The sequence below is a fragment of the Vitis vinifera genome, chromosome 2, assembly GCF_030704535.1.
Source record: "Vitis vinifera cultivar Pinot Noir 40024 chromosome 2, ASM3070453v1".
Lineage (NCBI taxonomy): Eukaryota > Viridiplantae > Streptophyta > Magnoliopsida > Vitales > Vitaceae > Vitis > Vitis vinifera.
In genome coordinates this window covers 7,624,940-7,637,209 of record NC_081806.1, presented here as the reverse complement: position 1 = coordinate 7,637,209, position 12,270 = coordinate 7,624,940, and the positions used below count along the sequence as shown (strand labels likewise).

Sequence of the window (12,270 nt, the reverse complement as noted above, 5' to 3'; positions counted from 1 at the left end):
ACTCTCTTAACATCATAACAATGATATTTTTAGAATGATTCATCTATTTAGTGCCATTCAACTTCACTTAAAATATACATATATATATATATGTCTAATTAACAATCTGAATAAATAGATTCATATGAGAACTAATTGAATCACAAACCATGCCTATCCATACAAGCAATGATATTAAGAGAAATCTAGAAAGATAGGAGACAATAGCTAAAGGTAAGCAATATAAAGTTGAATATCCTATTAAGGAATAGAAAAATGGTACAAGACATTTATTTGGCACAAAATGCCCAATCCTCCCGGACCTCCTCGTCAGGGACTTCTAGAACCGCAAAACATTCGAGTTTCATGCTCTTTATGGATTCTCTTTGGAGTCTCTCCAAAGAGTTGCTTAGTAGCAATGCGTTTGCTTAGTCCCAATTAACTATAGTAGCAAATTGAAATTTCTTAAATTACCCTGGATCACGTAATTTATTCAACTCGATTCTTTTGACTATACATGGTTATCCTTTCAGTTCTCCAACTTCATAAGATTTATTGTACTTTTGCCATCAAGTTTCCTACTTAGTACAAATTTTATATACTCCTCCCTGCTTACAGATTTATAGATCGCACCTTTCTCCTTTGTAAGCTCTGGTAAAGGACCAATGATTGCACCAGCACCCGGAGAACAGAATGTTGCAATGGAGAGTCGTTCCTTTTCTGGGTCCACCACTGCTCTATGCTCTATGCTCTTATATTCCCCATTGCTCATTATCTGCTCACAAATGAAATTAACCATACAAGAATTTCATTTGTCAATTTTCAGTCTGTCAATAAACAACAATACAAGATCTGCCTGTTTGTCTTAACAATATAATGCCATTTAAGAGGATTTAGGGTTAGTTACCTCAATAACGTCACCAATGTTGACGATAAATGCACCAGGGACAGGCCTAATTGGTATCCATTTACCATTTCTCTTAATTTGCAAGCCTTGCACTTCATTGACTTGAACAAACAGGGTAAGTCCACCAGGATCTGAGTGGGGAGTGAAACCTATTACCTTGCTTGCATGCACACAAGGTGGATAGTAATTCATTCTCACTGCTTGTCTTCCATCGTCAAACATATTTGTGAGTTGCTCAGGATTTATCAAAAGGTTCTTAGCCATCAACTTCAGAAGGCAGTTTGAAACTTTTACAAGCTCTGATGAATACTTTTCCAAAGTTTCCCTGACATACAAAAGGAAACTTAAGCAAAGTGCTAACGAATGGGTATATTTTCTTCACTATTAAGCTCATTTTTGTGCTCGATATTCTTTCACATTTTGAAAAATTATATGAAGTATAATCGTTATTCAAGGACAAGAGTCATCAACAAGAATTCATTTAATCTGAGTAGGTAACCTATTTACCTGAAAGAAGTGGGTTCTTCAGGCCAGAACCTCATATTTCTTTCAGAGGCTGGCAGGCATTGAAGAAAGAGCATATCAGCCCAATCAAGCTTCTGGTCTTCGGAAACAACAAAGTTTTGGCCATAACCTTCAAGCCCATTTCCGAGTTTTGCATATGCATTCTTCTCCTTTAGTGGCAATTTAAAGAATTCTTGAACATCTGCCTTCATTTTCTTAATTACTTCTTCTGCTACCCCATGATTTATTAACTGTTTGATGATAATATGCTCAATTTAGAATAAGACAGTAACCCAATAAGGTAAAACCATCCAACAAACTCAGCTTCAAGTTCAGCTACACCTGTGACTTAAATGAATTCTAAAATTTCAACAATTACAGAGAATAATAAAGAAGCATCACTTTAGAGGGTGATGCTCATATATCAGATGTATGATCATTTGTGAGGCATTTGAATAGAAGAGAATTAATCATAACCTCCCAATCTTTACTTTAGAAAATATCATTTTGGAGATACCATATCATGGATAAATGGTAGAAAATTCCTAGATCGTAACAGTCTCTATCTGCTCTACCTTTGGGGTTCCGTACAAAACTCTAACCCAAACCTTTAGTCCTCAAAACAAATCTATAATCCAAAACAAAATCCCTGCATATGCATATGTATTCTAACCCAATCCCTGCCTTCTTAAAACCCAGAAAAGAATTGTTTACAAGAATCTATATACAATAGCTGTTGAAAATGAAATTATTTATTGAACCAAGAGAAATTCAAAGAAAAAAAAAGCATAGAAGCAGCCCAAAAGAGGAACTTGATAAAAATCCCAAGAGATAATAAACCCGGTTCAAACATATAAAAATAATTATACCTGAAAGAAACCCCATTCTTTACAGGCCAAGTGAAGTTTACCCATTTCATCATCATCAACCAAGAGCTTCCTCATATCTATGGTGGGAATTGGAAGAGACTCATCCACCAAAACTTCTTCTGCGTGGAGTTCCGGCAGGAGGTACCGGAGTGGCACATCACCGGAGTAGCTGGAAGCAAGGGCTTGGACATTTTCCACTAGAACCGAACCTCCCAACTCTCTGCTCATCTCTTCACCCACCATTTTTTTTTTTTTTTTGGTCTGCTGTCGATGCCACTTTCTCTTTGCTCAGCTTCGTGCTCTGTAGTCTGTACTCTGTAGTATTGCCTTTTATTTGCATTTTTTTATTCCTTTGAAAAACGATGTTTACCAAAACCTGACGTGTCGCTCGTTGACATTTTATATTTTAGACACAAATTTGTACTTTAAAAAGCACGTCCGTAGAAACAAAACTTAAAAATTCTATTAATTTAATAAAATTATTTGATTGAAAGGGTAGTTGAAAAGCCAATTTTCAAAACCTCACCCTTTATTCCTTTTTTTTTTCTCTCGTTGTTTTTAAAAAAATAATATTTTCTTTTAAAATATATTTATCTAGTAAAAAAAATATTTATATCAAAAATAAATAATTCTATAAATAAAAAAAATAAGGACAAATTCACAAATATGTGAACTAATTTATCATTTTAATCAATCACTTTTTTAATAAAAGGATACGTACAAATCCCTCCATTGGAGCATAAATTAATTTATTTTTGGTTTTAGATGGAAGAAGCTCCAGACATGACCTATGGTTTAAACAAATTGTTATTGAAAAATAATAATTTTAGTGTTTGTTTGTATCCATATTGTTTTTTTACGTCTCAAATTGTAAATTTACCTATTTACATGTTTCAACCTAAAATATGATCAATTTTTAACAAAAATATCCCTTATGTTTTTGGGTTTAAAAAAAAATTATTACTTTTCAAGTTTAAATGTGAAAGAGATTACTTTTATAAATTTAAGATTATTTGATCCTTTTTAATTAAATATTTTTTTTTCTATTACTAAAAATAAAATAAAAAATGTAAGTAATTTAAACTTTTAAAAGCTTATATTAAAAGTATAATAATTTTAAAAAATCGATTAAAATTTGGAGTTATTGAAAAAAATTTACATCAAATTTTGAATGTTGAATATAAATTGTTACTTTTTATATAAAAACTTTTATTTTTTCAAAAAAGAAAAAAAAAAAAACAGAAAGTTTACTCAAATAAAAGTTTATTTAATAGTGATTTTAGAAAGCGTTTTTAGATTAATTTTTTAAAAATAAAAATAAAATATTTAATAAAATTTAAAAAATAGTTTTAAAATTTTTAAAAATTTATAAAATATGAGAATTTATCGGATTATGGGAACTTGTGAATGATCATCCATATTGATGTATAAAAGGGAGATACCTCTAATGAAAATCAATTCTTTTTTTTTTATCAATAAGTATATAATTGTATTGCAAAGAGGCGCTAAAATAGTGACCCACCGAATTACAATATAAAGGAATTTACCCCTTTACAAAAGGGTCCATACAACAAGAAAAAAACAAAAAAATCTTCTCACTTAATGCATACACACCCACTCTATAAAATCTATTAAGGTCGAAATCCACAAATTGGTTTCCAACCATAATAAATACACAAAAGAAACTTTCAATTTTTGAATGGACAGCCCGCAATCCTTGAAAGCAATTGAATTTCTAGCCTTCCATATAACCCAAAACAAACATAACGGTCCCAATTGCCACGCCACCTTCCTCTTCTTTCCCACAAAAGAGTCCCTCCATCCTAAAAGGGTTTCCTTCACCGAAAGAGGAAAACCCTAAGAAACTCCAAAAAACGAAAAGAACATCCACACTTCCCTTGTTTTTTCACAATGAATGAGAAGGTGGTCAATTGACTCCTCACATGTATAACATAAAAAACATTTATTTGTCATAACCCAACCTCTCCTTTGCAGACAATCCAAGGTTAGAACTCTCCCCCAAGAAGCCTCCCACGCAAAAAACTAATGAAAATCAATTCTATTATCTTCTTACGTTCTAATTTCTCTTTCTTATTTTCTTCTCATTTCACTTTATAATTTTACAACACGTTATCAGCACAAGTAGTCTCTACAAAAGAAATACCAAGATTTTCCTCTATTTAGAGAAATAGAAAGACGTTCTTTTATTCAAAGAAATAGAAAGATGTTTTTCCCTTTAGAGAAATAGAAAGATGTTATTCCCTTCATAAAAATAGAATGATTTTCTCTCTTCTTTCTCACAAAAAGGTATGTGATAAACTTATATCATGATTTTCTATTTTATTACCCTTTGATCTCTATTTTCATTTATTTTATTTAAATACATAAATATGTATAATCCCTATAACCAGAAGTTATGGAGTAAATTATGGAGTAAATTCATAACCAGAAGTTATGAAAAATATGTGCAAGTCCTATAACCAGAAGTTATGTATATGATACTTTAATTATTTATTTTTAATTATACAGTATAACTAGAAGTTATACCAAACAATATTATAACCAGAAACTATAAAGTAAATAAATAAATGTTCATAGCTTAAAACTATATACAAATCTACATAATAAAAATTCATAGCCCAAAGCTATGCACAAATCTATACAATGAATAGTTCATAGCCTAAAGTTATGCACAAATTTATATAAAAAAAACAGTTCATAACGTGAAGCTATGTACAAATTTAAATATTTTCTTGTTCTGACAAAATAATCATGTCCTAAAACTATGAAAGATATTAACTTTTAATTTATTTAATTTCTTTTAATTATATTGTATAACTAGAAGTTATACATAAATAGTTCATAGCTTGAAGCTATGTACAAATTTGAATATTTTCTTATTTTGACAAAATAATCATAACTCAAAGTTATGAAAAATATTGGTTTTTTATTTTTATTTGATACTCACTTATTTTTCACAACAAGAATTATGGAAAACAATTTTTATTAACAATTCTTTCATAGCCAAAAGTTATGCATACAATTTCTAATTCTCTTATATAACAAGAAGTTATACAAAACAAAATTGTCAATGAACAATTATGTACCTAGAAGATACAAAAAAATTTTTAATTTTGTTATATAACGAGAAGTTATATAAATATTATTATTCATAACCCGAAGTTATGAAAATAAGAAAATTAATATTCTTTGTGTTAATCAAAGGTTATGCCAAAATTGTTAATATGTGCTTTCTTATAACTAGAAGTTATAGAGAACAAAATTGTTAACTAACAATTTTGTATAACTTTATGAAATTTATATAACCAAAAGTTATAAGGAAATATATTATAGCCTGAATCTATAATAACAAGCATATAGATAATATTTACATATTATCAAAAGATTAATATTTTTGTATATCAAGTTATACAAATAGGTAAGGGTTTGATAGTTTTTATAAATTTCTATTATTAGAAGTTATACTGTCATTAGTAGAAAAATTTACATATATTATTGCATGTTGCCACATATGGTATTTTTATTAATGCAATAATTTCATTATCCAAAATAATTTTGAAATTGCAATAAGTTCAACTATTGTTCTCAATATATTATGTTATATATTTACATATATGTTCAGATGGATTTGTAGTATTTCAATTAAAGTTTTGAGGCAACAAGATGCTTTAAATCATGATATATTCTCTTGAAATTTTGATTTATGAATTAATTTTTGCACATTGATTTAGATCATAATAATATTTTGAATAAAATTATTGATCTATCACTACAATTAGTTTGATTATTGAAATATTTTCTAGTTATTTTATGTATAAATTGCTCCACACTTACAAAATCAAATGTGTGAGATATTTAAGAAATATATAACTTTAAATTATCTTTTCATATTTGTTTTATTTTGTTATATATGCTCTCATTGCTTTTACACAACTTATTATGTTATCATCGATGACTAATATTTTTCCATTGATTTTAACTCTTTCTCTATGATAATATTTCTTCAACTCTATAAAGATGAGGTATGACAATATTTTATGACTTATTACTTTGATGAAACTCTTGTCTCATTAATTGCACAAAATTGACGACAAACAATGTTAATACTATATCAAGTGATAGAAACCTGATTAAAGGCTCTAGAAGAGCTTATACCATGTCACTAGTAATATTTGATTTCATATGAATGACACTTTATACGATACTAGATCCAGAAGAATCTTGTAAGACCAACTCGGTCCCCTGGGGTAAAAAGTCATATGGATGTACATTATAAAACCAGAAGTTTTTTATTTAGTGACTAGTTTATCCATACATTTAGAAGGTAGAATGACATGTTGTGCATATTATTATTTTAATGAGACAATTTTCCCGCTGTTATGAGGAAAAGAGCCAGTTCCAGAAGAACGATGTGAAATTATTTAGAATGCATTGACTTTTACTTATCTTGATCTTTGTACCAATCAATGTGAACTAGGAGTTCAAAAGATCAATTATTTGCAAAATTTTGCAAATCAATTACCATATGCATTCATTGAAACAAAGAAAGTGACAAAGTCATATATCCTGACTGCAAATATTCCAACATAGATTGATGTCCCTATAGGACAAATAAAAAATGAATCTAAGATACGCCTGAAGCATGGTAGACTTGTCGGCTCAAAGAACAGTTAACAAATGAATCTAAGATACGAATGAAGCGTGATAGACTTGTCGGCTCAAAGGATGTAACTCCCCGGAAGATGAGAACCCAAGAAAAACTTGGCACTCTAGAAGAGACCATCAAAATGACTGATCAGTTTAAAATTGATAAATCTATAGCCCCTGAAGAGACACATATTAAACAAGAAGCCCCTGAAGAGGCACATATTGAACAAGAAGCCCCTGAAGAGGCACTGGTACCTGAAAATTGTGAGATCTCAATAAATTATGTATACACGGGAGAAAAATGAGATCAAAATAATAATATTATTAACAATATTTTCACTTTCCAAGTGGCCTTCGATATCATAAGAAATGATAAAGATCCTAAACCACAAAATGTGGAAGAATGCCGACATAGAAATGATTGGCCAAAATGGAAAGAAGCTATGCAGGCAAAGTTAAACTCATTAACAAAATGAGAAGTTTTTGGACCTATAGTCCAAACACTTGAAGATGTAAAGCCTGTTGGGTACAAATGGGTATTTGTACGAAAACGCAATGAGAACAATGAGATCATAAGATATAAAGTGCAATTAATAGCACAGGGTTTCTCGCAGAGACCTGGTATTGACTACAAGGAAACATACTCTCCCGTCATTGATGCAATCACATTTCATTTATTAATTAGTTTTGCAGTCCCAGAAAGACTAGATATGCGTCTCATGAATATTATTATATGGATCCATGGATAATGATATATATATGAAAATCCTTAGAGGATTTAAATTGCCTGAAGCAAATTATACAAAGTCTCGTAGCATGTACTTAATACAATTACAACAATCTTTGTATGGATTAAAGCAATTTGGAAGTATGTGGTACAATCGCCTTAGCGAATACTTGCTAAAAGAAGGGTATATGAATAACCCTATATGCCCATGCATCTTCATTAAGAAATCAGAAATCAGATTTACAATTATTGTAGTGTATGTTGATGACTTAAATCTTGTTGGAACTCCTGAAGAGCTCACAAGAACAACAAATTACTTGAAAAGTGGAATTTGAGATAAAATATCTTGGAAAAACAAAATTTTGTCTCGACTTGCAGATCGAGCATTTTCCAAATGGAGTTTTAGTACATTAATCAACATACATTAAGAAAGTTTTGAAGCGTTTTTATATGGATAAAGCACATCCTTTAAGTTCTCAAATGGTTGTCAGATAGCTTGATGTGAAAAATATCAATGTCATCCTTGCGAAAAAGATGAAGAATTACTTGGTCCTGAAGTACCATATCTTAGTGCTATTGGTGCATTTATGTATCTTGTCAATTGTACAAGTCCAAACATTACTTTTATATCAATTTATTAACAAGATACAGTTCCGCTCCAACTCGAAGATATTGGAATGATATCAAACATATATTGCGTTATCTACGCGGAACTACTGATATGAGTCTATTTTATTCAAGGGAATCAAAACAACAATTGCTTGGATATGCAGATGCAAGATATCTTTCAGATCCACATAAAGGTAGGTCACAAACAGGGTATGTATTTAATTACAATGGTACAGCTATCTCATGAAGATCTGTCAAATAAACAATAGTGACCAAATCATCAAATCATTCAGAAATACTAGCAACTCATGAAGCAAGTCGTGAATTTATATGGCTAAGGTCAATGATTCAACATATTCAAGAAACATGTGGACTACCTTCCATCAGAGGCAATGCAACAAAGTTATATGAATATAATGCTACTTTTATTGCACAAATTAAAGGAGGAATCATAAAAAGTGATAGAACTAAGCATATCTTCCTAAATTTTTCTATACTCATGAGCTCCAAAAAAAAGGTGAGATCGATGTTCAACAAATTCGGTCATGCAATAATCTAACAGATCTATTCACAAATGTGTTATCTTCGACCACATTGAAAAAGTTAAGGTATGATTTTAGAATGCGAAGATTGAGAGATCTACCATTTGAAATGTTGAAGAAATCATAATCATGTTTACATGAGGGGGAGAATGATAATATGAATATATTGCACTTTTTTTTCCTTCATCCAGGTTTTATCCCATTAGGTTTTACTGGCAAGGTTTTTAACGAGACAGTTATAGTAATCCAAAATAATATTGTACTCTTTTTCCTTCACTAAGGTTTTTTTCCCATGTGGTTTTTCCTAGTAAGGTTTTAATGAAGTATATTCTTATGATCATCCAAGGGAAAGTGTTATAAAATATGAGAATTTATCGGATTATGAGAACTTGTGGATAATCATCCACATTGATGTATATCTCTTTGTGACTCCCTATAAAAGGGAAATACCTCTAATGAAAATCAATTTTATTCTCTTCTTACGTTCTAATTTCTCTTTCTTATTTTCTTCTCCTTTCACTTTATAATTTTACAACACTTATAATATTTTTTGAAAAAATATTTAATAGATAATTCTCTTTAAAAACACTTCTTGAGAAAACACTTTCATTAAAAATATTTTGAATAGAAACACTTTTAAATGCATTCTAAAGCCAATTCTCAAATTTAAACTCCAAAATTTTCTAAAATTATGGTAAATAACTCTAGTTGCTTTGCAAGTAAATCAACGTGTAACTCTGATTATTATCTAATCATAGCTATGATGAGTGAGAGTCTCATGCTCTTGTGGGTACAAGTTTTTCTCTTTGCTAATCTTTTTGTTTTATAGTGTATGATTTTTTTTTCCTTGCTAATCCTCTTGTTTTGCATTTCCACATGGGGTGGTTAGTTCAATGACCTAATTCCTTTTTAAAATTTGCTTTTACTAATTTTCAAATTGATAGGTTATGTGGAGGACCTTCATATCATTAAAAAACAAACACACCAAAAAACAAAAACAAAAACAAAAACAAAAACAAAAAGCTCACTCAAATTAAGACTTTTACCTATGGACCAGCTTTAACCTTATTCAAGTTGTTTTTTTCCCAGTGAATACATGGTCTGGTGACCCATTTAAGGCTATATTGGAGAAGAAAGGCCCTGCTCATGCGTCTAATCTTTTGTGACATTTTGTCCTTTCCATCCTTCACTAATAAGTCCATTTGAAGTTGTCCTTTTTCAAGTTCATGCAAAATATATATAAGATGTTGCTGTTTTATAATAAGTTAATAATTTTGTTTCATTTATTTTAGTTTAGTACTTACATAATTTCTTATGATTTACATTGTCCTTTTGAAGATTTAAGATGTTGGATTGTGAAGCATGAATAAATTTTGTCGCGCTTCGCTTTAAATGTTGAGGGTTGAACTATTCGATCAACTCATGAGGATCGATATGGGATTGGAGAAGATGGTTAACATAAGATTAATGCAAAATCAATATCGGATAGTACAAGTATTATTGGGTTATTGGAAATAATAATGTGAAAGACATACAATGGACTTATACAAAAATTAAGAATAAGATTAATTCGAAAAAGAGTTTTAAATTGAGAATTTAAGAAGAAAACAAATATTCCAACTATCTTTTAAATTTTTTTTAAAATATTTTCAAAATTCTATAAGTTTAGTAAATTGTTTTTAATAAAATACATTTTCTAAATTGAGTTTGAGTTCACAAGGCTATAAATATGTCTTTTGGGGGAACTCTCAAAAACTCACATTAGTCATAAATTATTACTTTTCATTCCTAACTCAAATATTTCAAAATTGGTTTGTATTCCATTTTAAAGTTTGTGAGAGAGATTGACATCTCTTCGAGGCATTGAAGAGTTGAGAGGCTCACTAAGGAATATGATGGTGTTGCATTGTGGACATGAGATTAGGTGCAAAAGTCTTAGGAGTAATAATCACAAAACAAATTTGTGTAACTATTCTTCATATCTAGTGGATCATAGTTTTGTAATATTTGATTATGTGTTTTTTACATTTGCAAACTCTCTAGAAGGTTTTGTTAATCATTTTCCTCATAAATCGTTTGTCTTTCAGTGCAATTAAAATTCTTGCCTTGATTAATAAGTCTCAATCTAATTAAAAAAAAATCATAATTTTTTTTTTAAATTGGTAACTTTGGACTAAATTAAAGAAGACTTATGTATTCATTCCCTCTAAGTAGTTTCATGACCAACATGTAACACCAAAATAGTAAATTAGAAATAAATAATAATAATAATTAAATAAATTTAATGAGGGTGTAAAGGCCTTTTTGCATTAAAAGCCTTAAGTATGAATTAGATTTTTTTTACTTCCCTGTGTAAAAATCTTTTTACATGGAGAAAAAAAAAGATTGGAGAGTGTAGAGTAATGTGATGATTTGGAGGATTAGGGTTTAAAGATTAATTTTTGAGATAAAATTTTAATTTTTAAATTAGTATTTGATATTCATTAATTAGTTTTGAATACTTTGGAAATTTCAACCTAGATTAGGTGTTTGTTTATTTAACTTTTAAATAAAAAAGATTGGAAATTTGTGAATATAGGTAGAATTATTGAGGAAAATTGAATATTCAATTGAGTTGATTTAAAATAATAATAATAATAATAATAATTACAAAAGTCAAAGAATAACTATGGGATATAAACAATTATTCTTAATGATAAAAGTCAAAGAATAACCATAGGATATAAACATGAATTGTCAATACTTTGTGTCACATAGTAAAGAATATATGCACAAAAGTCAAAGAATAATTATATGATTTAAATATGAATTGTAAATACCTTGTGTGGCACATAGTAAAGAATGGTGGTTTAAAATAAAAATAAAATATATATTATATAAATAAATAAGCACACGTGGCAATTAATATTTTTTTAAAAGTATTTGTATGTTGAACAGTGAACAAAAAGAATAGTATGAACTATTCTTGATAAATTAAAAAAAAAAAAGTGATTCTAAAAAAATACTTTTAATCTAAAAAGTGTTTTTGAAAAAAAATTGAATGTTCGGCAAAATTTAAAAAACATTTTAAATTTTTTTTAAAAAAAATTAGAATCCGTTTTATAGTAATTTTAGAAAATATTTCTAATATTTTTTGTAATTCAATGTATGACTTTTGCCGCTTTTGCAACACAAGAAAGCCGCATATGAACAGTGTTGCATGTTTCCATGGTATTGGAATCCAAGCTTGAAGCAAAATTATGGTGAAATTCTGTTACCCTGCAAATTCAATGAACAACAATGAGGTTTTGTATTGGTAAACCTCCATTGAAGGAGAGAATTTTTTTTAAGTAAAATGCAAAATAAAAAGTTAAAATACAAAGAAGAAAACTTGTGGAAATCAGTTGAATTGTATAATCATTGTCCTCCGAGTAAATCTTGCTTCCTCTGCTTTTAGAGTAAATCTTGTTCCCTTTGAGATAGTAG

The 12,270-nt window shown here is 29.2% G+C and overlaps 1 protein-coding gene across 1 annotated transcript; it reads right to left on the bottom strand.

The window, feature by feature from the left end:
- Positions 1–208: 208 nt before the first annotated feature.
- LOC100255836 (S-norcoclaurine synthase 1) lies at positions 209–2,578 on the bottom strand. The gene is made up of 4 exons (XM_002279386.4): positions 2,260–2,578; positions 1,394–1,641; positions 887–1,211; positions 209–754 (listed from the first exon to the last, which is right to left on the bottom strand). The coding sequence occupies exons 1-4, from the start codon at positions 2,500–2,502 to the stop codon at positions 509–511; spliced, it is 1,062 nt and encodes a 353-aa protein (XP_002279422.2). The 5' UTR covers positions 2,503–2,578; the 3' UTR covers positions 209–508.
- Positions 2,579–12,270: the final 9,692 nt, after the last annotated feature.

Bases quoted from the DNA above. Each gene is read 5' to 3' on its own strand.
- LOC100255836 (XM_002279386.4), bottom strand. From the start codon at position 2,502: ATGGTGGGTGAAGAGATGAGCAGAGAGTTGGGAGGTTCGGTTCTAGTG. The intron at 1,642-2,259 runs GTATAATTATTT...ATCATCAAACAG, and splicing joins AAGAATGGGGTTTCTTTCAG to TTAATAAATCATGGGGTAGC. The intron at 755-886 runs GTAACTAACCCT...ATTTGTGAGCAG, and splicing joins ACATTGGTGACGTTATTGAG to ATAATGAGCAATGGGGAATA.